Raw genomic sequence first — 27,882 nt, forward strand, 5'->3', positions numbered from 1 at the left:
CTCGCAGTAAATCACTTTCAATGCTCAGGAGAGAAAGCTTCGATAGACCGTTTTGTCCCATCGTGATTCGAGGCCTATTTTTTATAATTTTCATTTTTGAAAATTCATTATCAATGCAATTTCAAGGTTTGGGAATGTAGCTCTGAAATTTTTGATTTTCGAGAATTTGGTAGTAAAAAAGCTCCGGTGATTGATCTGTTCCATAATCCTTTTCCTTTATGTATGAGTCAATCAAAGAATTAAATTGAACCAACTGATTACCAAGACTAGGCTCTAGATCATCCGGATACACTTTCACCAATGCCTCTGTTGTAGCATGCAAATTTTTTTAGCATCCATCATTTGATGTGATTTCAGGAATCCAAATCTTGAACGTACAGCTTCATAGGCATGCAATCTTTTTTGTAAGAGAAACGGATAGCTGGTCAATTACTGGGATAAAGGCGGATACTTTGCATTTTTTCCTTGTGTGACAGATTTGCGACTTGTGCTTTCCCGTAATTGAGCGGATTAAACCTCACATTTCTGGTTCTGGTGCGGGTGCTTGATTGTACATATTCATCAATATGTGATATGTTTTTTGGCTGCTTCCTCATATCTGTCAAAATCATTTCGTTCGATTCCACTAATGATTTCATTGATTTTCAGGTCTTGCAACATCTTTTCTGTAGCGTTGAATCGCTCCAAAATATCGTTTCAAAATGTTGCAAAACAAACCGGTTTTCGAGATCACCTTATCTTCTTTTTGCTCCTTTTTAAAAGATAATGCTGGTTAGAGCTTCTTTGGATTTCCGAATAGCCGTTGACTAAGGTTTTCGTAGCTTCAGCTCGACAAGACCAACGAGTGTCGCTGAGCTTTATCAAGGCTAAAAAACTGACCGCTTTTCTTCTTCGATAATTTCTCAATCAGAATTCGGTGCCGCTGAAAGAATTGAATAGCCGATGGACAAATTACCAATTAGAAATTAATAATTGATTTTTCCAAGAATGGAAGAACACCGATTCTTAATTTATAAAAAAAAATTGTCAAGACACGGAATCAAATACCCAACCTCCGACGTTGCGGCAAGTACCACTCCACTCAGGCATTAACCGAAACCGAAAATTTCCGAAGTCTTTATTGTGGGGGCCCTTCGTTTGTGCAGGCCACGGGGCTTTCACCCCGGTATCCTCCCCTAAATCTGGGCTTGGATGTAACAATAGTAGGTAGGAGTGGGTTTTTGACCCATACAATTCTTCTCAATTCTTGAATCCCCGATTTAGCATCAGAATTTAATGACCTGATCATACAGTGTCATTGAAGATCCGATTATTCGGGAGAGCAGTAATTTGAATCTAAAAACGAATATGAAAAGCTGGGGGTACTTCTTCATCAGCGAAAGAAGGTAAATGGATAAAAAGTTTCTAACAGGAAAATCTTCATTAAGAAAAGTAATAAATAGTTTAGGAGACAAAACAGAGCCCTAGGTCAAACCACAATTTATATTGTATTTCTCAATAGTTTCTTATCACAATTGAAGGGATTCTTCAAAACCGAAAGGACACAAATTCTATTAAGTGCCAATAATCCTACTTTCTCCAAAACCATGTTAAAATTTCGGTGAAGTAATCCAACAGATTATTAGTGGAACTAATGCTAAAAAAATACATTCTGCCGCTCATTAAGAAGCTTTCAGTCTCCGGAGAGATTTTGAAAAGGAGGGAAGTAAATGTGATCGGTCCAGCACGAACCAATTCGCATATATATGGCCTATGTCCCCCAATAACTTCACGAATCCCGTCTGTAAGGTCTTGAATAGATTGTGATGTATTTGTATAGATTGTATCCTATTTAAAAATGGTGGTGAAAACATTGTGATCAAATCTTCGAGAAATATAATGGTCATTTTAATTTTTCATTTTAAAATGCGAATATTTCGTTGCTTGTTCTAGTTGCCCATCCCCCGTCAAATATCTTCTAATCGATGTATTATATGTTTGATTCGGAATTTAAAAAGTTGTTCTCTTTAATAAGGTTTTTTCGATTCGAGAGAGTGGCGTAATATTAATGTGTTTATTTTCAAAAAATAAAATATAAGTATTTTGATCCTAAAGGAAGAAGTATTTCACTTATACTTCTCACATCATCTCTTTAAACAAATTTTGCTTAATATTAAAATTCGATATACTTCGGAACACGCACTTTTTACATGTAAAGCTGTAAGCAAACCAAACTTTGGTTGTCAGCTATTGGGACTATCATCATTTCATGCATCCCAAAAACGTTTAAAATTCGTGTGACCTTGTTGTTCAATTAACTTTATTTGTTTTATTATAATTAATAACCGAAACAAAATGAAATTCAAAATAAATGTACCCTTAATTTCAAACGAGTATGACAAAAATGCGAAACAAAATAGAAATTAAATAAGAACCTTTCTTTTTAAATAAACCCTAAGGACATTGGTAGCCCCCATTAGGTAATAACCTTTAATTAGCCTCATTTATGGCAATGGCGGTTTTGTTGAAGAACGATATCGTTTTTTTTTTGTTGTCCGTACAAATAGGGGATGGTATATATCAACCCTTTTTTTAACATCGTTTTTTATTTGAAATACCCATCTTTGCATAACCACAAGGTCAAAATAAGGTCAAAAAGGTATGGGAAGAATATTACAAGGGTTGATGCTTTACTCGTAATGCAACCACTCTCAAAGGTACATTAATAAATTACAATTATGTCAGTACTTTCTGTATAGGTAACCTTCAAGTACCTATTTAGTTGAAATAATTTTAGATTATGCATATTTTGAGTTGTGCCATACTTTGGACATTTAAATTTTGAATTATTATTATTGTCAAAAAACCATAAAATCTAATTAAAATATTCAACATTCATATTTAAAGCTTTTCAATTTTCGTCTAATTTGATGTTTTTCTTTTTTTTTCATTTCAGAAGTTCCACTCAAAATCAATATGATTGAAGTATTGTATAAAATTGATGAAAGTTGAATTGATATTGACAGACGTGTATAGAAATAAAACCCCAAACACAATTCAAAATGTCGAGTCATTCGGGTACGATTGGTCGGAAACGTGGGAGTGAATATTATTTTGGAGGAGAACAAATGCGTCGCCAAAGGTCGGCGGAATGGCATAGTCGTCATGGATATAGCAGCAGTGAAGATGAATATCAAAACAATACACAAACATCCGCTTTTGATACCCAATTATTGGCGTCGCTGTTAATTCAAAGTCAACAATTAGCAAGTGAGTATAATGATTTATAATTTATAATGATAAAAGGATTTAACAAAATAAAAATTTAAACAGACCTTATATTTTCAACAGAGTGGATTCTATTTTGTATCGTTGATAATTTAGTAAAATCAAATAGAATACGAAATTGGAATTTGGAAGCCCTTTTTTTCTTAACTTTTATCTGAACCTTTTCATTAATGACCAAGCAATCATGCAAACGTTCTAGAATTAATTAAATTTACTACGCCACAAAATGTTTTGGATTCAAAAATTAACTAATGAAGTAAAGATTATGTTTAAGTTAAAAAAGATTTAAAAAAAAAAAAACATACTATAGTTTGTGTATACTATATGTAGATTGGTAGAAATGGCGATCTCAAGGCAACCAAGCCTGAGATCCCAATTAGCGCTGTAGGGCTCCGTTTTGATACCAAAAACTCGTTTGACCTGTGATAGAAAGGGAAAGATTTATAGAGAAGCTTTATAGCGATTATGTTAGAGCCATTTTGTCGCATTGAGAAAAAAGATTAGTTCTCTAACTTTTGTCTCAGATAGCTCATCAAGTTCGTGAAAGAATGCTTTTTTCAAAGTATTTCATTCTAGTGTTTGCCAAAGCAGGACATTGGCATAGGAAAAGGGATTATGAGATACCCAAATTTCTCTGCATGAACTTCTATAGGCCCAATGTCCGGTACAATTCTTAAAAATTCTTGCTATGTCTTGCCTTGGCCTGCATACAAGATCGTTTGTAAGGAATTAATTATAGGTGGACCATATCTTCCTAGATATAATACAGTTGGGTTAATTGCTCCACTTTGGTTTGATTCAGTTTGGTAGATAGAAAAGATTTTACAATTCATAGCATCAAGAGGAATGTTAACCATTTCCGCAAGTGAGCTATGAAGGGCCGATCCTTGCCTGGCTAGCTCGCACGATACCACACGATACCACTATGGCCCGGAACCCAGATCATTGTGACACCGAAGTTAATATTCAGGCTCACAAGCTCATCGCGACATTGCTGGACCAATTTAGATGAGGATGTGGCCGAGTTAATGGCTTTGACAGCTGCCTGACTGTCTGTAAAGATAGCCGCATTTCGGTTTTGGTTTGGGCTTTGTTTAAGTATCTTACATACCTCCATTATTGCCAGCAGTGCAGCCTGAAAAACGATAGCAAAGTCAGGAAGCCTAAAGGGTTTGGCTACATTTAGGAACTCAGAAAAGATCCCAGAACCAAATCCGAACTCCATCTTTGAGCCGTCAGTAAAGATGGTTGTGTCGAAACCTATCCACACAATGTCATCCAGATGGGAGGGGAAAATAACCTTAAAACCCTTACTTAGGCTCAAAGTAGGAGTGCAGTAGTTAGTGTCTACCGAGATAATATCTGAGGGAATCAATTTCGTTGTGTTGCTGTGACCATAAGGATTTGACAACCAGCTGTTTGATTCATTCAGCGTAATAGCGCTGCAGGAAACTATGTATTTAATAAAAAGGTCGATTGGTAGAAGATCCAAAATAACGTTTTAGGCATCCGTTGGGCAGGTACGGATGGCCCCTGTGATGCCCACGCAAGCTGTTCTCTGAACCTTTTTTAGCTTATCAATATTATAGGCTTTGCTTAGAGCAGGCCACCACGCATAAATTAAGATGGGCCGTACTACGGCTGTGTACGTCCATAAAATCATCTTCGACTGAAGTCCCCACTTTTTGCCGAAAGTTTTACTGCAGGCGTAGAAGGCAACACAGGCCTTTTTAACTCGTACTTTAATATTTAGCTTCAAGTTTAGTTTAGGGTCGAGTATAACTCCCAAATATTTTGCAGTGAAAGACAATGATAGGATTTGACCGTTGAGTCGAGCTAGCGTGAAGGTCGATACTTTAGTTTTGGTGGTAAAGAGAAACAGTTCAGTTTTACTTTGTTTAACTCCTAGTTCACAACTCGTGGCCCAGCTGCTAACTTTCTTCAAAGCTGACTCCGTGATCTCACTCATCACAGAGGTGTACTTTCCTGACACCAATTACACCAAATCATCCGTATAGGCTACCGCCTTCACTCAAAATCTCTCTAATTTAACGAGAATTGTATCCATGACCAGAAGCCATAGAAGAGGCAAAAGGACACCACCCTGGGGTGTTCCCCTACTCGCGTGTTTTGTTGCGATTGTATTGCCTAGAGTGGCTCGAATCTTCCTACTACTGAGCATGGAAATAATCCATTCTCAAATGAAGTCTTCTACACCGAACTTAACGAGCGATTCTTCTATGGATTCTGTAAGGACGTTGTTAAAAGCACCTTCTATGTCTAGGAAGGTGGCAAGAGTAAATTCTTTATAATGAATTGTTTGTTCTACGGTACGCATTACCTCATGTAGGGCAGTCTCCGTAGATTTGTCCCTAAGATAAGCATTCTGAGAGCTTTCGAGAGGTCGTCCAACTAGGATTTTTTTAATATGGTAATCAAGAATGCGCTTCAAGGTTTTCAGCACAAAAGATGTTAAGCTTATTGGTCTGAAATCGTTCGCAGATTCGTGACCTCGCCTAACCACTTTCGGGATAAAAATTACTTTGACCTGTCTCCACGACAATATTTGAGAAGGAGGCATCCTTTGAAAAGTTGTTCCAGGCATGGAGCTTCCACATTATGCCACTTTTCAAGAGATTCGGCTGGAGAGGCTGTCCAGGTCCCATCAGGCTTTTTTAGAAATGAAGGATTACAATGTTCCTTCGATAAAACTTTATGTCTTCAATTGATTGACAGTATTCTCTCCAGCCTTGCCTTTTGGCTGATGACAGGGCTTGCTTATAAATTTTAAGAGAGTTTTTATACGGTTGGTAAAACTTATGTTTCTGGCAGATATTGAAAATTGTCCTCGTCATTTTCCTAAGACTGGACAGTCCTTCATTCCACCAAGAAGGAAGGGTTTTACGGCTATATTTAACTGAGCAAGAGACTCTTAAAGCTTTACTTATAGATGTTTCAAGGGTTTTTACCTTTGATTCAAGGTCCCCTATTGATTCAGTGAGATTCTGTAAGTTGCTTACTTTGGAATTAGCAAACTTGACTGAATTTCTTCCAGTAAGTTCTTTTAGGATTTCTGTAAGGCGGAGGGTTTTTCGACTCGAAATTAATTTGAAAAAGAATCCGCTTGTGATCCGAAAACGAATTTAAAGGGGAAACTCTCCAATACTCCACTTATAAATTACTGTTGTTTACTAAAGTAACATCAAGCACATCCTCCCATCCATCATAATTTTCCGAGCTCGGAAAGATGAAAGTGGGAGTATGGATTCTGCTACAAATTTGTATATTATTTTTAATAATACAATCAAAAAGTGACTCACCTCGTTCGTTGATCTCAGAACTTCCTCAAAGGTTATGCCGAGCATTTCCGTCGCCTCCGATCAGAATTTTGCCTTTTTGATTTCAGCTTCGGTTATGATTTTGCACACCTCCTCCGGAGATGATTTTACACTATGGGTAGAGTAGAAAGAGGCCAACGGCAAACCCTGTGTATTCTTATCTTCAAAACATCGTCATCCTCGACGTTTTCATCAGCTTTGTCGGTGTTTGTTCCCTGACTCTGCAGAATTTTAATTTTGGCATTCCTTATGCCAAAACTGAGTTAGTATTCGGCCTTTTTGAGAGCCCCTAGACTCTCCTCGCTAATCCTCAGAAGGTAAGAGGCGCTGGTCTTCTGCGGTTCTTCTGCTTTGACTAAAGCCCAATCGTGCATGGAGACCAGCGGATTTTGCTTCTGAAGACCACGGATCAGGTCCTGTCCGCTTGGCTTTATGCTCATGAGGGGCAACCAAATGCGAGCCTTCGGTTGTCTAGGGATATCCTTATCTGGGATAAGCTTGAGCTTTGAGCCCTCCCAGTCATTGCTAACCTAATCCCATCAGGTCATCCACCCTATAATGTATGCAAAAACTCTTCATACAAATATGAAATAGAGGAAAACTTAGAAATTTCAGAACCTTCTTTAAGGTCAAATACTTATAATGAATGCAAAAACTCATTCAACGAATATAAAATAGTGAAAAAATAAGAAATATCAAGACTTCCCTTAAGATCTCCCTTAAAATCGCCATACCTCCCTTAAAATCTCTAGTCATTCCTTAAAATTTCTAGAACGTTGGAATTTCCAGACCTCCTTTAAAGTTTTTAGACGAACAGGGATATTTTAAGACCATCCATGAAAATTTAAGACATTCCTTAAAATCTCCAGGACTTCTTTGAGGTTTTCTAGACCTTTGAAATCTCCAAACCTCCCTTGAAATTTCCAAACGCATCCTGATATTTTAAGACCTCCCATGAAAATTTGAAATCTCCCTTTAATTCTCACGATTTCTTTGATATTGCAAGACGTCCCTTAAACTCTAAAGGGGACGTAGTGCTCTTTAAAATGAATTTTGCATAGTCTACGGAACATTCTCGTTTTTCTCTATGATATTTCAAATCGTTCCATTAAAAATTCAAGAGCTTTCTTGGAATCTACAGATCTCTATTATTTCAAGCCCTGCCTTGAAATTTCCACACCTTCATTGAAATTTCAAAACCTCCCTCTTAATCTCTAGACCTACTTTGACATTTCCAGATCTTCCTTAACATTTCTAGATCTGCCTATATTTTAAGACCTCCCTTGATATTTTTAGACCTCCCTTGAAAATACAAGACTTCCTTTGGAAATTTCAGACCTCCCTTGATATCTACAGACCTCCCCTTAAATATAAAGACCTTTCCTTATATTTGAATTTTATTAATCAAGACCTCGATGGAGGTTGCGAGTACGTAATACTCTATAAAAATGCAATTCGCATTAATGGTTCAAAGTGGGAGCCGAAAAACGAAAACTTAATAACGGTATGATATATATTTTACAATATGTAGATAAGTCATTGAATTCAAACTGCATTTAAAAAAAAATCTCTTTAAAAACGTTTTTTTCGAGGTGCCTATATTTATGCTAAAATCAATATTCTTTTTCTTAATTCTGCACTTTTGTGTCTATCCAAGCCCAGCATAATTATTCTTCAACTTCGAAGGCCTATTTTCACACAATTGTGAATATTTTTTTTAATGTCGGTATGGATGTGGAACATCACTTGTGGAGTTTCAGTGATGTGCTTACAAATCCCCCACCCACTCTTAATTGTACATACATAGGTTCAGGTACACGTGTTAGAGCTGTGGGAAATTTTCAAATTTTGCGTTGTATACTTACCTCTTCAAATTGCGCTCGTAGTAATTTAGATTTACTGTTTTAAAAGCTTAACCTGAGGTTGGAAAACCCTTAGAGTTTCCTTAAACACTCTCTAAAAATACTATCTTTCTCATCGTTCTGTAAAGTCATTAAAAATACGTTTGTAGGTATATTCAAAGGCAAACGAGGTAGGTTCTTTTTAATTATTTCTATCTTAAGAGTTCAAATGCAGTCTCTTTTAACGCATGCTTTTAGCTATATACAAATGTTAAGTATCTAAAAGATTTATTTTAGTACTGATTGTGGTACACTCCTCTTTAAAAATGAAAGCGTGTGTTTGTGTGTATAATAAAACTAAATGCAATCAATTAAATTTTCGTGCGTTTATGGTCAAGGACATTGAATTAACCAATAATTCTTTTTAATTCAAAACTTATTTTTAAACTATTTGAAAAATTAGAATCCTGATTAGAAAATGTTCAGAATTTCAACCAAAAAACCATTAAATGAGTCACATGAAACATTGGTTTTCAACAAAAATTCCAAAGTTATTCGAAAATATTTTACTACCTCTTTATTTTCAACCCAGACAAAGACAATGTTTTAAAACCATTTATCGATCTCCAAAAATGCTTACACTTTTAAATACAAAAAAAAAGTTATAACTAGAATATAAATATTTATTTATTATCTTTCAGATTTGGATCGGTATGCATCTGACTGTGATAATGGAGAGGTAACAGAATCCCTCCTAACCGAATATCCCACATCAACAGCACTGCAACACCAACAACAGCAAGCCCATAGGGAATTATATCTCCACCAAAGTACTGATTTAAACTCGCCATTACATTCGGCGATAGGAATGTCTTCTGCCAATACTAAAAACAGCACTTCACTAGCTACAAGCGTCAACAGTCGAAATCCGTTTTGTATGAAATACGATCTTAATACACCGCCGTCGTCTCAGTCGACAAATCCGTTCCCCGAAACGAATAATGATCGCCTATCATATTCCGGTAGTTCAGCTATGCTCGATCGGTTACAAGCAGCTGTCGAATTAAATGCGACTAGTTCGGCAGTCGCAGCTTATTTACAAGCTAGTGCCGCCTTAAATGAACGTTCAATTATCGGTCTTAATTCGTTGCGATCGAGTCGTTCGAAGAGCAATCGTTTGAATCGTGTTAGTGGTATGACTTCGTCGAGTAGTGCGACTTCATCTAATAGTGCGGCCACATCGGGGGCCAGTCGTAGTGAGCGTGAAAAACAAAAATTACAACAAATTCAACAAGATCTACGCGAGTATGCGCAATGCGAAGCGGATGCGGAAGTGTTTGATTCTGAGCCACCTCCGGAACCGGCGCCACCGGAAATACCGCCGCGAACGCAATCGTTAATGATGTCGTTGCGAAAAAGATCGGATTATCAGCTAAAGTATGAAGGCAATAGTGAACAAAAACAGGAGGAGTATATTTCAACACCCCAGCAAAAGGGTAAGTGTCTGTGTAGGGTAGGATTTTAAAAGAACGCAATCTTTAATAAATGCAATCTTTTTTTGATGTTTTTAATTATTGTTCCATTCGTTCCTTTAACAATAAAACAATGCAATCATTTGTCTCTATAAATTTCATTCATTCTCATTCTTTGTACTCGTTTAAACCTTCTGCACTCAGTTTTTTTTTACTTTCTTTATCTCAACCTACATAATATAAAAGTCATATTATCCAAAACATGATACTGAAAAAGGATTTTCTTGAAATAAGTTGTTAAGGAATATTTTGAAAATTTAAACATTAAATTTAACATTGACATACAGTAAAATTTAAACAACAGAATTCCTAACAGAATAAAATTTCCCTGTTGTTAAAGTGTAAATGTAAAGTATTGGTTCTTGTCTTCGATAAACGAAAGAAAAGGTACCATAAAAAGCTTTTGTATACCACCAACCTATATTTCTTTTTCGGAATAAAATGTAAGCTTTTTTCATTATGCAAGGACTTACGAAATACGCAACAAAGCAGTAAAGGAGTGACAGAAGCTTTAAGTAGAATATTGCACTTCCTAAAATTATTGCTGCAGCATTTGTTAGAACTTTATTAACTTTATTTTTTCTTACTTACACATTTTATAACAAATTTTATGGACAAGAAAATAAATATTGGTAAAAATATAAACATATTTTTTCCTTATTTTTAGTTAATAATATTTATATTTAACGCAGTGAAAAACAGTAAAACCATTGCAGTGTTTATAAACATTAATATGTTGTTGTTCACGTGTTTATCAACATTTAGTTAAGTATCACCAGACATATCTATTTCAAATCAAAGCTTAACAAATTCCCAATATTTTATGACAGCAAAAATGATTAAATAAGCTTTTTTGAAAGAACTTTTAGCGGATGATTATTTAACAAATTGTTTTAAAACAGGTTATGTTGTGGAACACTTTAAGTTGTCATTGTTTTAAAAATCACCAAATATCACACTTACCCTAAATGGTATAGTGTGCTCAAACATGGCGGTGGCATGGTCCAGCTTAACCCTGAAGAACAGGCCCGTTCCCGGAGCAGCCTTAGTAAAAATTAATTATGAACAAGAATGTTTCAAGAATCACGGTATTTTTACTTGCGACACATAGAAAATAATGGCAATTATTGCAATCGTAAAAAGAGGCTGGGATCGGACCCACACTGATAACTTTCCATCCCTTCTGTCGATTTGTCTTGCTTAAAAGTTTGTTTATATGTATTCGTATCAATTTTTACCAGATTTGCGTACTATTTTTTATGAAAAAACTAACTGTTGGATTTTTATATTAAAATTACTGAATATCGAAAACAATATTTTCTGTGAAATAAAATAAGTATGAAGCCAATATTTAAAATTTTTGAAAGATATTTGAGTCGAAAATGAGTTTTTACCATCTTTTTTAAATTTTTGTTTAGGTTTTTAATTTTTTGTAAAAAAACTGTCAATTGGTTTTTTTTGAAAATTTTACTGAATGTTGATTACAATATTTTTTGAAAGATAAAAGTAAATTAAAGACAATATCTCAAAGTTTTGAAAAGATATTTGAGTCGAAAATCATTTTTTCCTAATTTTTATTAATTTTTTTAGGTTTTTATTTTTTATAAAAAGAACTGTCAATTTGATTTTTCTCAAAATTTTATCAGATTTCAAAAACATTATTCTGCGTTGCACACAATTATTTTGGAGATGAAACCACATTTAAGTCGTAAGATTTTAGTGGTGAACATTTTTTTTTCAGTTTTTTTGATTTATAAAAAAGAACCATTAAATGGATTTTTTTTTTAAATTTTCATCGTTGATATCACGTTACAAATTATTATATAAAATTTAATTCAAGTCTCTAGAGTTTTTGGTTCGTAAGATATTTAGGGTTAACCAAAATTTTCACCTTTTTTTCAAACTGCTATGGTAAAAAACCACCCACGCAATTTTCTTGAGAGCCCTTTCTACATCTTTCTGCATTATTATCTGTGTAACAAAATTTATTTGAAATCGATATCTCTTCTGGTTCTTGAGCTATGGACGACGAAACAAACGTCGCTAACGTACGGACGTTCAAACGTACGTACACATGCACGAACAGATATCTTTCTAAAAATCTTTTATTTCGAATCTATGGACCTTGAAACGTCGAGAAATGTCAAAATTTTCAATTTGACATATCGGACCCATTACAATAACTTCCTATGCAAAGTTAATAAACTTCGAACCAAAGATTTTAATAAAACATGACATTAAGATGACAGAGAAGTCGAAAATAGTGGGTTTTGAGCTAGCTCGTGTTCGGATTTTTTTTTTGTTAAGACCAATAACAACACAAATAACGCAAACGTACCCGTGGCATATGATGGTTAGTGCGTTGGACTTTCATGCCAGAGGTCTTGGGTTCGATCCCTGCCTCTTGCGACGAATTGACAAATTCTCCATGAGTAACTCTTTTTATGAAAAGGTTACTTACTTACTTAAGGTGGCGCTACAGTCCGGGGCGGACCTGGGCCTCAACCAACAAGCGTCTACAGCCAGCTCGGTCCCTAGCTAGCTGTCTCCAGTTTCGCACGCCAAGTTGGTTGAGGTCCTCTCCCACCTGGGTGCGCCACCTGAGTCGCGGTCTTCCTCTACTGCGCCGTCCCTCGGGATTGGATTCGAAGACCTTCCGGGCTGGAGCGTTGATGTCCATCCGCTCTAAATGACCTAGCCATCTAAGCCGTTGGACTTTGATTCTGCTAACTAGGTCAGTGTCGCTGTACAGCCCGTACAGCTCGTCGTTATATCTTCTCCTCCATTCTCCATCTATGCGTACGGGACCAAAAATCGCCCGAAGAATTTTTCTCTCGAAGCATCCTAAGACGCTCTCATCTTTCTTTGACAGGGTCCAGGCCTCAGCGCCATAAATGAGAACCGGGATGATGAGTGTCTTATAGATGGTGATTTTACATGCTCGAGAGAGGACTTTACTTCTCAATTGCCTTCTAAGTCCAAAGAAGCAGCGATTTGCAAGAGTTATTCTTCGTTTGATTTCAGCGCTGGTGTCGTTGTCTGCATTAATAGCGGTGCCTAGATAGACAAAGTCCTTAACTACCTCAAAGTTATAGCTGTCCATGGTGACGTTTTGTCCAAGACGTCGTCGTTCAGTGTCCTTTTTTGATGACAGCATATACTTGGTCTTGCCCTCATTGACCACTAAACCCATCTTCTTCGCTTCCGTCGCAATGCTCAAAAACGCTCCACTGACATCACGCTTTGATCTTCCAATTATGTCAATATCATCTGCGTATCCGAGTAATTGGATGGATCTTTGGAAGATTGTGCCTCTAGTGTTGACGGTTGAGTTTTGCACAATTCTTTCCAGAACGATGTTGAAGAAGTCGCATGACAGTGTATCGCCTTGTCTAAAACCTTTCTTGACATCAAATGCATCGGTAAGATCTTTTCCGACCTTGATAGAGCAGCGTGCATTCTCCATCGTCATTCTGCACAAACGGATAAGTTTGACAGGGATGCCAAAACTAGACATTGCTCGGTAGAGCTCTTCCCTATAGATGCTGTCATACGCGGCTTTAAAATCGATAAAGAGATGGTGGGTATCGATTTGAAGCTCCTGGGTTTTTTCCAAGATCTGCCGTAGTGTGAATATTTGGTCGATAGTGGACTTTCCTGGTCTGAAGCCACACTGATAAGGACCAATCAGGTTGTTGACGAATGGCTTCAGACGTTCACATAATACGGCAGAGAGGATCTTATACGCAATGTTAAGAAGACTGATGCCTCTGTAGTTGGCGCAGTTTAGAGGGTCTCCTTTCTTATGTATCGGGCACACTATGCTGAGATTCCACTCATCGGGCATGCTTTCTTCCGACCAAATTTTGCAGATGAGTTGGTGCATGCTCCCTACCAAGTCATCGCCTGCTGCTTTGAATAGTTCGGCGGTGATGCCGTCAGCTCCAGCAGCTTTGTTTGACTTAAGTTTAGATATAGCTATCTTCACTTCGTCAAGGTCGGGTAGGCGGAATTGTTGATCTGCGTCGCCGAGGTTGAGTGGTTCTATCTCTCTTACAGCGGAATTCGGTTCGTCATCGCCGTTATATAATTTGGAGAAGTGATCTTTCCACATTCTCAGCATCGACTGTGGTTCTACTACGATGTTCCCTTGATCGTCTTTACAGGCTTCGGTTCGTGGCTGGTACCCTTGGGAGGTTTTTTTTACCTTTTGGTAAAATTTACGAACCTCATTCCTGTTGTGACATCCCTCTATCTCCTCGATCGCGCGCTTCTCATGCTCTCTTTTTTTCCGTCTAAGAAGCCAGTGTTCCTCTCTCCTCTTCTGCTCGTAGAGCTCGCGAGCAGCTCTCGTCCTTTTGTGCAGCGCCGTTTTGTATGCCTCTTGTTTCGCTGCGTGAGCTTGCTGGCATTCGTCGTCAAACCAGGGGTTTCGCTGTGGTGGCCGTGTGAAACCTAGCACTTCAGAGGCGGCATCTCTGATGGCTGCAAGGCAATGTTGCCACTGGTTTTCAATGCTTAATGCAGGAAGCATAGGACTCCTTAGGAGGTTATTAGAGACTCGATCGGAAAAGGACATGGCAGTCTCTTGCGATTGTAGCCGTCTAACGTCGAATCTTCTCACAGTACTTCCTTGTTTTGGCTTGGATCGGGATATCCGTAGCCGTACCTTGGCTACAACGAGGTAGTGGTCCGAGTCAATGTTGGCCTCTCGGAATGTTCGGATATCCTGGATACTGGAGAAGTGTCGTGCGTCGATCGCAATGTGGTCAATCTGGTTGACGGTTGATTGATCAGGAGATTTCCATGTCCCCTTGTGGATATTGAGATACGTGAACTGCGTACTAGCTACCAGAACGTCTCGCCCCGCAGCGAAATCGACCAGCCTGAATCCGTTGTCGGAGGTAGTGTCGTGCAGGCTGTATCTCCCGATTATGCCACCAAAGATGTCTTCTCTTCCTAGCTTGGCATTAAAATCTCCTAAGACAATTTTAATGTCATAGCCAGGGCACTGCTCATATGTCTTGTCCAAGAGCTCGAAGAACATATCTTTGGCGTCTTCATCTTTCTCCTCTTTTGGGGCATGCGCGCATATTAGGCTTATGTTGGCGAATTTAGCCTTGATGCGGATTGTCGTGATGCGCTCGCTCACACTGTTGAAACTCAAGACTTTTTGCCTGAGCCTAGTTCCAACAACAAATCCACACCCAAATAGACGCTGTCTTTGTTCTCGGTAGCAGTCGCCGTAGTAGATATCGCAGTCTTTTAGTTTGCGTTTACCCGGTCCATCCCATCGCACTTCTTGGATGGCTGTAATATCTGCCTTGCAGCAGTTTAGGGCTTCCGCTAATTGTTCGGCTGCACGTGGTCTGTTAAGGGACCTAACATTCCACGTACATATCCGAAGTTCGTTTTCCTTATTTCGTTTGCGTGGGTTGTCAACAGTGAATCCGTCCGTATCCGAGGCTTGTTGTTGCTTCGAAACTATGATGTTTTTACGTGGCCAGGAAGTCACCCCGACGGCACAACCCCCAACCTGGAGGGCCAGATCCTTAGTATAACTCCAAGGAAGGGGAGCCGGATGAACCGCTCCTTATAGGCCTGGGCTCCGAATATGTCGAAGAAGCCCTATAAGGTGTTCACTAAGTAGTTCGACCTAACTGGAACTGTGAAAAGGTGCTTTCTCAAAATTAGCCGTTCGTATTAGGCATATAAACTGTAGTTCCCCTCCGTTCCTGACAACATTACTCGCACCCAGGAATGGTTGAGACTTGTAAGTCACTAGGCCATAGTTCTCAACGGACTGTTTTCGCCACCCACAAAAAAACGCAAAGATACTAATTTTTTGGGCAAAAATCGACAGAGGAGAAAGAGCAACAGACAGAAAGAACACATGACAACAGCACGCGGTAGGTTGTCAGACAGTTTCCCATCTTTCTACTAACCACGGTAACTGATGCTTGATTTCGGTGATCTATTTGAACTGAAGCTTTATTAGTGACTAGGCCGTTGCCTTTATTATTTCATTATCAGCTTGGCCAACACAAAGGCAACTTTAAAAAAATACACATATTTTTTAGTCTTACTAAAAAATTAAGAGTATTTGGTAGCAAAACCCTCGTTTTTAATCACTTCAGCACATCTTCAAGGCACGGAGTCAATCAAATTGCTTACAATCCTGTTTGGGATACTTTCCCAAGCCAATTTTATTTGATCAAACAGATCGTTTTTATTATTGCAATTAATCTTTAAAATTCTCCGATCTACAACTTCAAATAGATTTTCTATTGGGTTTAGATCTGGGGACTGTGCTGGACATTGTAACGCGTATCTAACGCGCAAAAGTATCATGGTACACAAAACGATCCATTGTACCATCTTTTTGGTGAAACGGTCCCAGTCCATGTCCTGAAGAACATCCCCACACCATTGCGTTCCATCCTGCGTGTTTTACATAAGCTTTTGATCAACGTGGATTTAGTGCCTTTTTGGTTGATTTGAAAATACGACGAAAACCATCGGAACCCTTGAAATTAATTTTAGACTTGTTCGAAAAGAGTACGTTCCTCCATTTTCTAACGGTTCTGTTGATTTGGTCATGAGGGAATTTTAATCTAGCTAGATTTTTATTGGTTGAAATAAAAAGCTTTTTTACAGCTTCGAAATAAATTTGTCCGATATTTTAATTTGACTCATTCCACTTTTATACTTTTTTAACTTCCCATAGGAAGTTATTGTAATGGGTCCGATTTTTCAAATTGAAAATTTTGTCATTTCTCGACGTTTCAAGGTCCCAAGAGTCGAAATGAAAGTTTTTAGAAAGACGTCTCTGCGTGCGTGTGTACGTAAATTCGTACGACCATACGTTAGCGACGTTAGCCACAATTCCATCAACTAAACGGTAGCCCAGTGGAGGTGGCGTCCGCAGACAAGCCCAGGGGTCGTGGGTTCGAGTCCCAGAGCGAGTCAGTGAAAAATTTGGAAGCTTTTTTTCATAATCGGGAAATTGCCGATTTTATAAATTGGGAAAAAAGGCAAATGATGAAAGAGAAAAGAGCAGGGGTATCGGAAGATACCTCTGCCAACACATCAGGCGATGTTGCGGTGGTGCCAGCAGCGGTACCGCAAAAAACCGCAACAACATCAGGTCAGGCATCTGACCAGTCAAAGACCTACAAAAGAAAGCTGACGAAACAAAGTCCAAATAAGGTAAAGAGGACCAATTCGGCTAAACGGCAGGCCAACAAAAAAAAAATGGAGAAGAGGGAAGGAATCACCACGGACAGTGAATTCTCAGACTACGCCGAGTCTGAGAAAACTGAATATATGTCAGAAGGTGGAGAGGGGCTCTTCAGGTCTCCGAATAAGGATTTAATCCTATCGGAGCCAGAGCCAGTCCCGCAGACAAACAAGGCTTTGGAGGTAGCGGCGGACCTCCAAGATGAAAGAGAACTGGTGCAGGCCCTGCAAGACAAACAGGCAGCCATCAGCCAGTTCGAGCAAAGCCTAAATAAGCTCAAGGAGGAAATTGAGCCCCTCCTCAGTCAGCTAAAGCTGAAACAAGAGGCGCGCCGAAAGCAAGAAGCAGCCCAAAAACAACAGCAGCAACTAATGCAACAGCAGCAAAAACAACAGCAACAACAACTACAGCAGCAAAACCAGCCACAACCCAAGCCCGCTCCCAAAAACACAGGAGCGGAGCAAAATAAAAAGAGGCCATCAGTAGTGACAGGCCCAATGTCCGAGGGCCCATCGACTTCCGCTAAGGCCAAGCAACAGCTACAACCAAGGCACCAGGAGCAGCAGAAGCAGCAGCAGAAGCAGCAGCAGCAACCTCAACAACAGCAACAGAAGCAGCAACAGCAGCAGAAACAGCAGCAGCAACACCAGAAACAACCACAGGCCAAGAAAGAAAAAATACCACCAATAAGGACCCATAGAGTTGACCTGGACGACATAAAACAGGTATGTAAGTCGGCCACTAAGGGCAATTTTTTAATTAAACTTTTAAGCGAAAAAGAAAAGAATTATTCGGTCCAGTGCTTCTCACTGGCCGAATACAAGTTAGTAAAAGGGTTGCTAAAAGAGGCCACAGCTGAGTTCTTCAGCTACACGCCTAAGAGCGAAAAATTCAAGACGGTCCTTCTGAAGGGCATAAGTTCCTGCACGGAACCGGAGGAGCTCTTAGCTGAGCTCCGCCAAAAAGCCAGTGACGATCTCGATTTTATCGGGGTCAAGCCTTTCACTACGGTGAAGTCAAGACGAGGGGGTTATAGGCTGCCAATGTTCCTCGTAACATTATCGCCCCAAAGCAGTTTGAATAGTGTCGAGAGAATCACAACTCTCGACAATCAAGCTGTACGCTGGGAGACATTAAAAAGGCACGACGACATTCTACAATGTACGAAGTGCCAGAGGTTTGGCCATGCCAATGCCAACTGCAATATGCAGTTGCGTTGTGTCAGGTGCGGAGAAACCCACAAGGAAGGAGAGTGCAAGCTGGGGAATGAGCGGGTTGAGGATTTGACCCTGCTCAAGTGTGTCCTTTGTGGAAACCAAGGGCACCCGGCTAACTATAGGGGTTGCCCTAAGGTCCAGGAAATGAAGCAAAAACAGGCCAGTCAAAAAGCCGAAAAAAGTCGAACAGTTCGACAGGCTCCAACACAAAAATTCGTGGATCCCAAATTCTCTTACGCCCAAATGGTGTCAGGGAATGGGAATACGAGACAGGCTCCACCAACGGTTGCCCCCAAGGCCCCTGTGCCTAAGGCACCAGAGGTGCAGCCTGACATTGTAGCCTTGTTGTTGAGCATTCAAGGTCAACTAACAGGGCTGCAAAGTCAGATAAAGGAGCAAGGCAAAAGGGTAGATCATCTCTACTCTTTGTTGCCTGGCCTGGCGCAATTTAGACCATAATGGGCGCGCTGCCGGAGACGCGCCTTAAAGTCCTAGCTGTGAATGTAAATTCACTGATAAGGATTGAACGAAGGGCCAATATGTTCCAATTGTTGAAAGACTACAGTCCCGATGTGTTTATGGCTAGCGAAACTAAGCTAAACCACAAACACAAATTGACTCATAAAAATTACAATATCGTAAGAAGAGACCGGCCCGACTCCACTCAAGGGGGCGGTGTCGCTCTCTTTATACGAAAAGGCATTAATTATAAAGTCATATATAACAATGAATTGCGAAAGCTCAAGACGCTAGAAGTTTGCGTTGTATGCATCTCTCTCACTCAAGGGAAGCGGATGTATATGATTGCGGGTTATGCGGCTGGAGCTCCGCAGGTTACTTACTTTGCTTCAGAACTCGAGATTCTTTTTAGGGAACTTAAACTGAGCTTGGAAGAAAACTATTTCATCTTGGCCGGTGATTTGAACGCAAAACATGAAGATTGGGGAAATCAACATAGTAATCCCAGAGGTAATCATCTTTTTAATTTGATGAATCTTTACAACGTTGAATATGGCGTCGACTTGCTAGCTACTGAAAGGCCATCGTATCCAAGAAGCGGCTCCTTTCTGGACCTTTTGCTGTACGACACCAGACTGACAGTTACAGACAAAGTGGGTAATCACCCGCGAAACTGCTTACAGACAGTCGAGTACGACAGTGATCACTGCGGACTGGCTGCTGTAATGCAGATTCCGAACGAACGCGTGGAGTTGGAGGAATACGTTCCAACGCATTCTTACAATTACAGTAAGATGCGGTGGCCTCGTTTCACCAATGCCCTAGCGAGAGAACTTCGTTCGAGTGACATAGCCCCACCAAACAACAGAAACCTGACAAATACAGAAATTGACCAACACTTACAACAGATGGACGAAACAATAAAACGAACGATGGAACGGACAATCCCAAAGTACAAAGAACGGGACCAAATGGACGCTTACAGAAACGCGACAATTGACGCACTGCGAAAGCACAAGAGTGGCTTACTGACAAGACTCAAAAACTTGTACAGACGACTTACAGACCCACACGACTTGGAGGTTAGGACACTGAAGTCGTCAATAAAAAATGTCAATCTGTTGATTAAGGAGAACTACAGGCTATCAATTAACAAGTACTGGGACCGCAAGATCCGGTCAGTTAATTCGAGCGACCCTAGTATGTTCCCTAAAATCAACAAGATATTCAGAAAAAAGAACGACAATGACCTTCCGAGTCTGAAACTCCAAAGAACCGAAGAAAACAGAGACGTACTCATGACAGCGCAAATAGATCCAGAAGAAGCCATCTTTGACGATGACTTTTATATAATTGAAGATCCGAAGGAAAAAGTGGAGGCGGTGGGAGCTGCTTTCCAGCAAGTGTACAAGGTGAATGTTAGCATTCGCCCCAACCACGACCTGGAAAACAGAGCCCTACTTAATCACTTTTACCTTCGAAATGATATGACACAATGGCGATCTGAGAACCGCGGTTTCATGCGGTTCAATGACGATTCCTTGGCAAATGCCATAATCGCCGAGCAAACGGGACCAAGTCCCTTGTTAGTGACGAAGGTTGAGCTTCAGCTCATCTTCAATTCAATAAAAAACAAAAAGTCAGCAGGTGTCGATGGTATATCCAACGTTGTACTAAGACATTTACCGATGGAAGCAATTGACATATACACCACGCTCTTCAATAATGCACTGAATAATGCATATTATCCAGTGCATTGGAAAACCGCTGTGGTTCATCCTCTCCCGAAAAAGGGAAAGGACAACTCCAACCCGTCAAATCTTCGGTCGATAAGTCTTCTTCCGAGCATCAGCAAAGTTTTCGAAAAGATCATTAATAGGGCTCTGACTAAGTGGGCTGCGGACAACAAAATAATTCCGGATACACAGTTCGGGTTCAAGGCGGGTCATGACACAATTCATGCTGCGTCTAAACTCGTTTCTGATATCCAATGGAATAAATCAAAACAACAATGCACAGGTGCTGTTCTGGTTGATTTGGAAAAGGCCTTTGACACCGTATGGTTAGAGGGTCTTTACCTAAAACTGAGCAGGCTTGGCATAAGCAAGCCATGATTGTATATACTTTATGATATGCTTAACTGTAGAAAGTTTGTTGTCAAAGTGGCAATGTAACTTCTACCACAACATTCTCAATTAAAAATGGTCTTCAACAGGGAGCGGTGAATTCGCCGATTCTCTTCAGCATTTACACCAGCGATCTGATAGGTAGTCTTACAAAGGCAATTGCGTACGCCGATGATCTAATTGCGTACAGAACGGCCCGAAAGGTTGAGGTTATTAGAATTCTCTTGCAGCGTGATTTCGACAAGATTCAGCGATATTGCGACGACTGGAAACTGAAAATAAATGTCCAGAAGTCAGAGACAATTCTGTTCCGGACTCCGTTGGCTGGGGCCACGAGGGATACGTGTAAAAATTGGCGCAAGATGGTCATCGTTGATCTTCACGGGCAGCCATTAGCGAGCAAAAGTGTAGTAAAGTACCTCGGTATCTGGTTAGATCAGTATTTATATTTCGACAGACATATAAATGCTGCTCTGACCAGGGCCAGAGGAGCCTTCGCTCTGACGAAACGGCTGTTTTTTAGCAGTCGGCTTGACCCCAGAGTGAAGGTAATTTGCTACATGGCCCTCATACGGCCAATGATCGTGTATGGTTGTCCTGTGTGGTTCAACGTTGCCCCTTCCCAGATGGAGAAGTTTCGGGTGTTCGAGCGGCAGTGTTTACGACGCTGTACCGGCTTATATCGAACAGCCGAATCTTCTTATGTGCATTACTATTCCAACGAGGTCCTATACAACGGGGCTCGAATCAACAGAATTGACAATTTCGTGATAAAACTCGTTCGAGGTCACATTGCAAGAGCTATGTCTTCGACCAACAATTTAATTTTCGGGGCGTTCTATCCGAACGACGAGTATTTTGAGAGTGCACGCTTGAGCGGCTTCATTCCCCCAGAGGCATTCCTCTTTTTAGATAGATGCGGTCTGATACAGGATAGATTGGCAGTTCCGTTAATCTACCACGTCAGACGAAGAACCGTGGATAGGCGACTCCTGTACAATCGGGACGTCATGGCACAAGGCGGAGCAGAGCTCCTTCGGTTCAGTAGGGCTGTGTCCGAGCGGGACCGAACTGATAGGGTGAAGCAGGAGAACCAGTTTTGGTGGCTTTAATCGGCACTTGATAGTGGGTAGTCGGGATGGGGTTTTAAGCCTTGGCCGGCTTACATACTTGTTTTATGTTTAGGGTTTAGTTTTAAGTAGAATAGGCATGGTGGCACGAAAAAAAAAAATTAAAAAAAAACAAAAAACAAAAAATAAAATTAGAAAAAAAAAAAAACATTAAAAAACATTAAAAAAAAAAAAAAAAATATAAAAAAAAAAAAAAAAAAAAAAAAGACAACGAAATATGAAAAACAAAAATGTTAGATAGTTAGATTTGCTGCTGTGGTTGTTCTAGTTTTAAGTAGTTTATAGGTAGAATAGGTAGTTTAAGTTAGTTTTTAAGTTTTATTTAAGGACCTTATTTTAAGTAGTTTGTAAGTAAAAATAAAAAAGGTTATTGATATTAGTTTTTTCAAAATTTTCTAATAAAAAACAAAACAAATAAAATTTAGATTGAAGTAAAATAGATCTTAAGGCCGAAAGGCATTAGTAATTAGTGTTATAGTTTAGCTTAGAGTGTCCGTATGGGACCATTAAGTTAGTTGTAAGTTATGGATAATTAGGCTAGTTTTATGAATTTTTGTCTAGCTTTAAGATAGGTTTAAGATTGAATAAATAAAAATGAATTTGAAAGGAGTGCGTTTATCTCAAATTCAGTCAATTTAAAAAAAAAAAAAAAAAAAAAAAAAAAAGTGCGTTGGACTGTCATGCTAGAGGTCTTGGGTTCGATCCCTGCCTATGCCATCTAAAATCTTTTCACGGGTACTGCCTCTTGCGAGGAATTGACAACTTCTCCAAGAGTAACTATTGTCATGAAAAAGTGCTTTCTCAAAATTAGCCGTTCGAAATTGACATATAAACTGTAGGTCCCCTCCATTCCTGACAACATTACTCGCACACAGGAATGGTTGAGAGTTGTAAGTCACTAGGCCTTGGTTCTCAATGGACTGTCGCGCCACCCAATTTATTATTTTTTTTTTTTAATAAGGAAGAAAGATGTAGAAGGGCTCTCAAGAAAATTGCGTGGGTGGTTTTTTAAGATAGCAGTTTGAAAAAAAGGTGAAAATTTTGGTTAACCTTAAATATCTTACGAACCAAAAACGCTAGTGACTTGAATTAAATTTTATATAATATATGGTAACGTGATACCAAACAGGTATATTTTTTGAAAAGAAATCAATAACGGTTTTTTTTATAAATCAATAAAACTGAAATAAAAAAAATTTGTCACCTCCAAAATTTTACGACTGAAATATGATTTCATCTCTAAAACAATTTTGTGCAACGAAGAATTATGTTTTTGACATATGATAAAATTTTGAGAAAAATCTAATTGACTGTTTCTTTTACAAATAAATAAAAACCTAAAAAAAATGTTTAAAAGTTGGTAAAAAAATGTTTAAAAATTGATTTTCGACTCAAATATCTCTTCAAAAATTTTAAATATTGGCTTCAAACTAATTTTATCTTATAAGGAATATTGTTTTCAACATTTGGTAAAATTTTTAAAAAATTCGAATTGACAGTTTTTTTACAAAAAAAATAAAACTCTAAAAAAAAAAAACAATACTAAAACTTGGTAAAAATTTACTTTCGGCTCAAATAGCTTTTCAAAAATTAAAAATATTGGCTTCAAACTTATTTTATTTGAGAGAAAATATTGTTTTCAATATTCAGTAATTTTTATATAAAAATCCAACAGTCCGTTTTTTTCATAAAAAATAAAATCTACAAAAAATAGTGGGCAAATTTGGTAAAAATACATATGGACAAACTTTTAAGCAAGACAAATCGACAGACGGGATGGGAAGTTATCAGTGTGGGTCGCATCCCAGCCTCTTCTTTTAATTTTATTTCGTTAGAGTATTTGTTTTCAGACATTTTACAAAAGTTAGCTAAGAATACTGATCACATTACCCGTGAACGAAATTACGCCTAATAAATAAACTCAACTGCACTCGTTTGCAAACACCTTGTTGCAAATTTGTCCACCCTTATACCGACCCGACGGACTGAATATAATTACTATTATTTTTAAACAATATTGGATTTTCGAATCCAATACTGTCGAACGCGAATGAAATTCCTTTTTTTTTAATTATTTAAAATTAAACAAGATCAAAATTGCACACCGCCGATGTGCCTCAAGAGTTATTATGACACTTTACGAGAAACGTCAGTCGATATGACAAACAGGTGAAAGAATTCACCACAGGTAGCAATAAAAGTATTTCCAGCACGGTAGCTCAGCTTAAGGGGGGTTTCGATTAGGTGAATATTTTATTAATCAAGGTGATCAATAACATTGAAATAAAATTGATATCAAAATGATATCGAAATACGACGAGGTGAACTTCTCCAAGTCGTATTGATTATAGTGGGCGACAGGAAACCTTTTACTGGAAGTTTACCAAAACCAGCAGCTGAAAAATTAGTCTTCAAATCAACTTACGGAATAAAAGAGAGGTTTTATTTTCCACAAAGGAGATTAAAATTATGTTTTATTGCCTGGAAAGCCTTGACCGACGCCGATATTAAAAACAAGGATCTTTTAAAAAATAAAAAGATACAAACTGAATTTTTGAGATTGGCGGAAGGTCAATTCTCGATTAATGTTTTGCAAAAGAAAATGATGGATATAATGATAAAAACCAATAAAAGAAATCACTCGAAGAAATTTATTTCGATAAGAAAAAAAAAATCAAAAAGCGGTAAACGCGTCCCGTATTATTGGAAAATTAATACTTCGACTCGAAAGTCAAAATGACGAATTTGAAACAAATGAAGAACACCAGAAAAAGCAATATTCTTAAAAAACAACAGAAAATACAAACAGCTATTGTAGTCCTTCCTCAACAACTTTTCTCCACGGCGGAATAAAACAAAATCTTTAACTCAATAAAAACTTAAAGAAAAACTAGGTATCGTAGGAAACAAAATTACTTTATGTAGGTCTTTTCAAAAAAAATTCCTTCACACAATTTTTCTTTCGTCAAAAGGCTTTGGGCGCTATTCAAAAAGTGGCCATACTTCCTTGACCCTTCCGGCTAATTGCACTCAGGCAATCCTCTCAGACCTTTTGCGTGGTGATGGAACTGTCTCGGTCCCGCAACTTCCTCCATCCATAAGATTGGGGTGTGCGACCGAGAACCCAGGTATCTTTCATCGCACGCGATCTCTTTAAATAGATGATGCAATCACCTAGTAGCGCAATGAGTGAGTTCAGCTTTTCATTTTCGAACCCATTCCAGCCAAGAATTTCTGAAAAAATCGTGTGGAATTCCTCGCATTACCAAGTACCTACACGTGCTAGATTTTGGTTGAGGAGAAACTACTTATGTCGTGTTGAAGAAAGTCGGTAGCCAGGCCTATAATTAAAATAAAAGTATATAAGGTAAGGAGTGATTTTTCTATCGTTAATACTAAGTTAAAGTTGGTGTGACTTTCCTACACACATTGTTGAGCATGGGTATCGTCTACATGCCTTGATGATCTTGTTCAACCAATATGTGGGTTAACCGTTGCACAGTTCGTTGGTGTGGCATCCTGTTAAATTTGCTTTCCGAAATGCTAGGAGAACAAGTCACTGGCTGATGGTCTAAGCTTCTACTAAACTCTTCTAGAATTTTGGGGCCGCAGTAAGAATTCGTTAAGGGTGGTTAGCAACAAGGGAGTTGAAACTTGCTGTGGTAAAATTTACCGCAACAACCTTAAATATGAGCAATGGATTTTGTTGTTAACGGACTAAATTTTCTCTATTAATAAGAAAAAGGGAAATAGAAATGCAAAAATGATTCCAACAAAAATTAAAATGATTTGTTTAAGTTAATATTTTTGAATGACATAAAGATGGACGTAGTTTTAGTTGCTAATTTTTTGGCCAACACTGTATTTTTGAAGAATTAGAGCTATATTTGCAGAAAATTTGATAAATATTTTGAAAGCTAAGGTTACACTCTTGACAAATATCGAATATATTTAAAAAAGTAATGAAACACAAACAAAAAAATATTAACAAACAATTTGGTGGTAATTCAGAAACCATACACAATTCCATGGAAATCGTACATTTTGCATTCTTTTATTATATGAAACTCAATTTCAATATAAATTAACTTATGTAGGTTTTCGTTACTGTTGCAAAATTATATGCATAATAATGTACCTATGTGAAAACAACATTAATTTTGTTTTCATTCACAAAACTGTAATTTTGTTTATCATTTACGAAATATGCGCACCAAGTTAGTGAATTAATTTTTGTAGATTTAATTAAATCATTGATATCTCTCTGTGAACTTTTAATCTTGTTCCAACTTTGAAATGGGCATTTTTGCGTTCGTGTTCGTATCGTTTCAATATTTTTCAGTTATCCGCAAAAAGGAAAAATACATATGTACATTGTACATACATAAATAACTGACCCGCTGTCAACCGTCGTCGAACGCACTTTATTCCACGTTGCATTTAATTAAAATCCAATCATCAAATTATCGACAACTAGCGAAAACGAGTCGTTCATTATGGCAAGAGAAGTCGTTCTCAAGAGTAAAATTGAATTAAAAATGAAATGAAGTAAAAAAAATAATAATAAATAGCATAAATACGAATACGACGATTTTATTTGTTTATTTTCTTCTTATTTTTTTTTTTACTTAATGTTGCATTCGATTTTCGTTTTATCATCAGATATCAAAAGAATATCTGATTGCATTGCCCTTAAGTAATATATCAAGCCAGTTTACAGACGTTTCATTAATAAAATACATTTTTTTTTAATTTTTCCAGATTACCTTGTTGCGGATAACTCACGTTCAAGTGAAAACCAATCAAAGTCAATTGCTTCGAGTGACTCACAGAGTCAACAAGGGTAAGTGCAGTCATATCCATACAAACATAGTGCATTTAAAAATATATAAATATCTATAGGTAAGGGAACCACGTGAAAATGTTTACGCATAGTTTAAATTATACACATACACACACAATTATAATAATTCATATCAATAAATCCCAAAAATTAATTCCTTTTGCTAGAAATGAAAAATTAAATTCATCCGATTTTGGGATAGGTCCTGGGTACATGCGATAGCAGAGTTCCAACAAACATTGCATCGTATAGATTTTCGCGGTTGTTCCCTTGATCATGTCTCCCCCTCTCTGTTGATTGCAATGAACATTTTTCATATTTATATTAATATTACGTACAGTTATTCAATAAGGACACTATCAAAATTTTTGATTTCTCTTCCATATGCTATCTCTTCACTTCAATTATAATGTGGAAATTATTTTTAAAAATTAAAAATAAATCAAAAAGTAAAAACTCAATACAAAATTAAAATAAAAGTAGAAAATTAAGTGTTTTTTTTCCTTTTAAATTTAATTTAAAGGATCGATAATTTTGTATCATGACCAATATGAATACTATATGCAAAATAATATTTAAATTCCATTGATAATTGACATTTGTTTGTATCTTCTTTTCCCATATAATTATTGAAAGGACAATGTATAGTAATAATAAAAATAAATTAAATAAATTTGACACCATTGAGCAGTTTGAAATTTAAAATTAGTGACACAATTATTGTCCAATGAAAAAAAAGCTATCGGTTTTATCTTTGAAAGCAAACTTGAATTTTACTTTTTGCGAAAGCACAATAATTATTTGATTTTTTTGAGTCTCACTCAAAATTCCATTTATAATTTATTGAATAACGTATTTTTGAAAAAAAAAACCCACATGTTAGAATAAT

General features: G+C 37.9%; 1 protein-coding gene across 1 annotated transcript in view; it reads left to right on the forward strand.

The window, feature by feature from the left end:
- Positions 1 to 27,882, forward strand: part of LOC129945619 (teneurin-a) — a 609,733-nt gene that overhangs the window by 265,457 nt on the left and 316,394 nt on the right. Inside the window, exons 2-4 of the mRNA XM_056055457.1 lie at positions 2,936 to 3,249; positions 9,148 to 9,942; positions 26,912 to 26,993. Coding sequence (XP_055911432.1) covers positions 3,042 to 3,249; positions 9,148 to 9,942; positions 26,912 to 26,993 — 1,085 coding nt within the window. The 5' untranslated portion in view covers positions 2,936 to 3,041. The remainder of the gene's footprint in view (positions 1 to 2,935; positions 3,250 to 9,147; positions 9,943 to 26,911; positions 26,994 to 27,882) is intronic.

Source organism: Eupeodes corollae, chromosome 2 (genome assembly GCF_945859685.1).
Source record: "Eupeodes corollae chromosome 2, idEupCoro1.1, whole genome shotgun sequence".
NCBI lineage: Eukaryota > Metazoa > Arthropoda > Insecta > Diptera > Syrphidae > Eupeodes > Eupeodes corollae.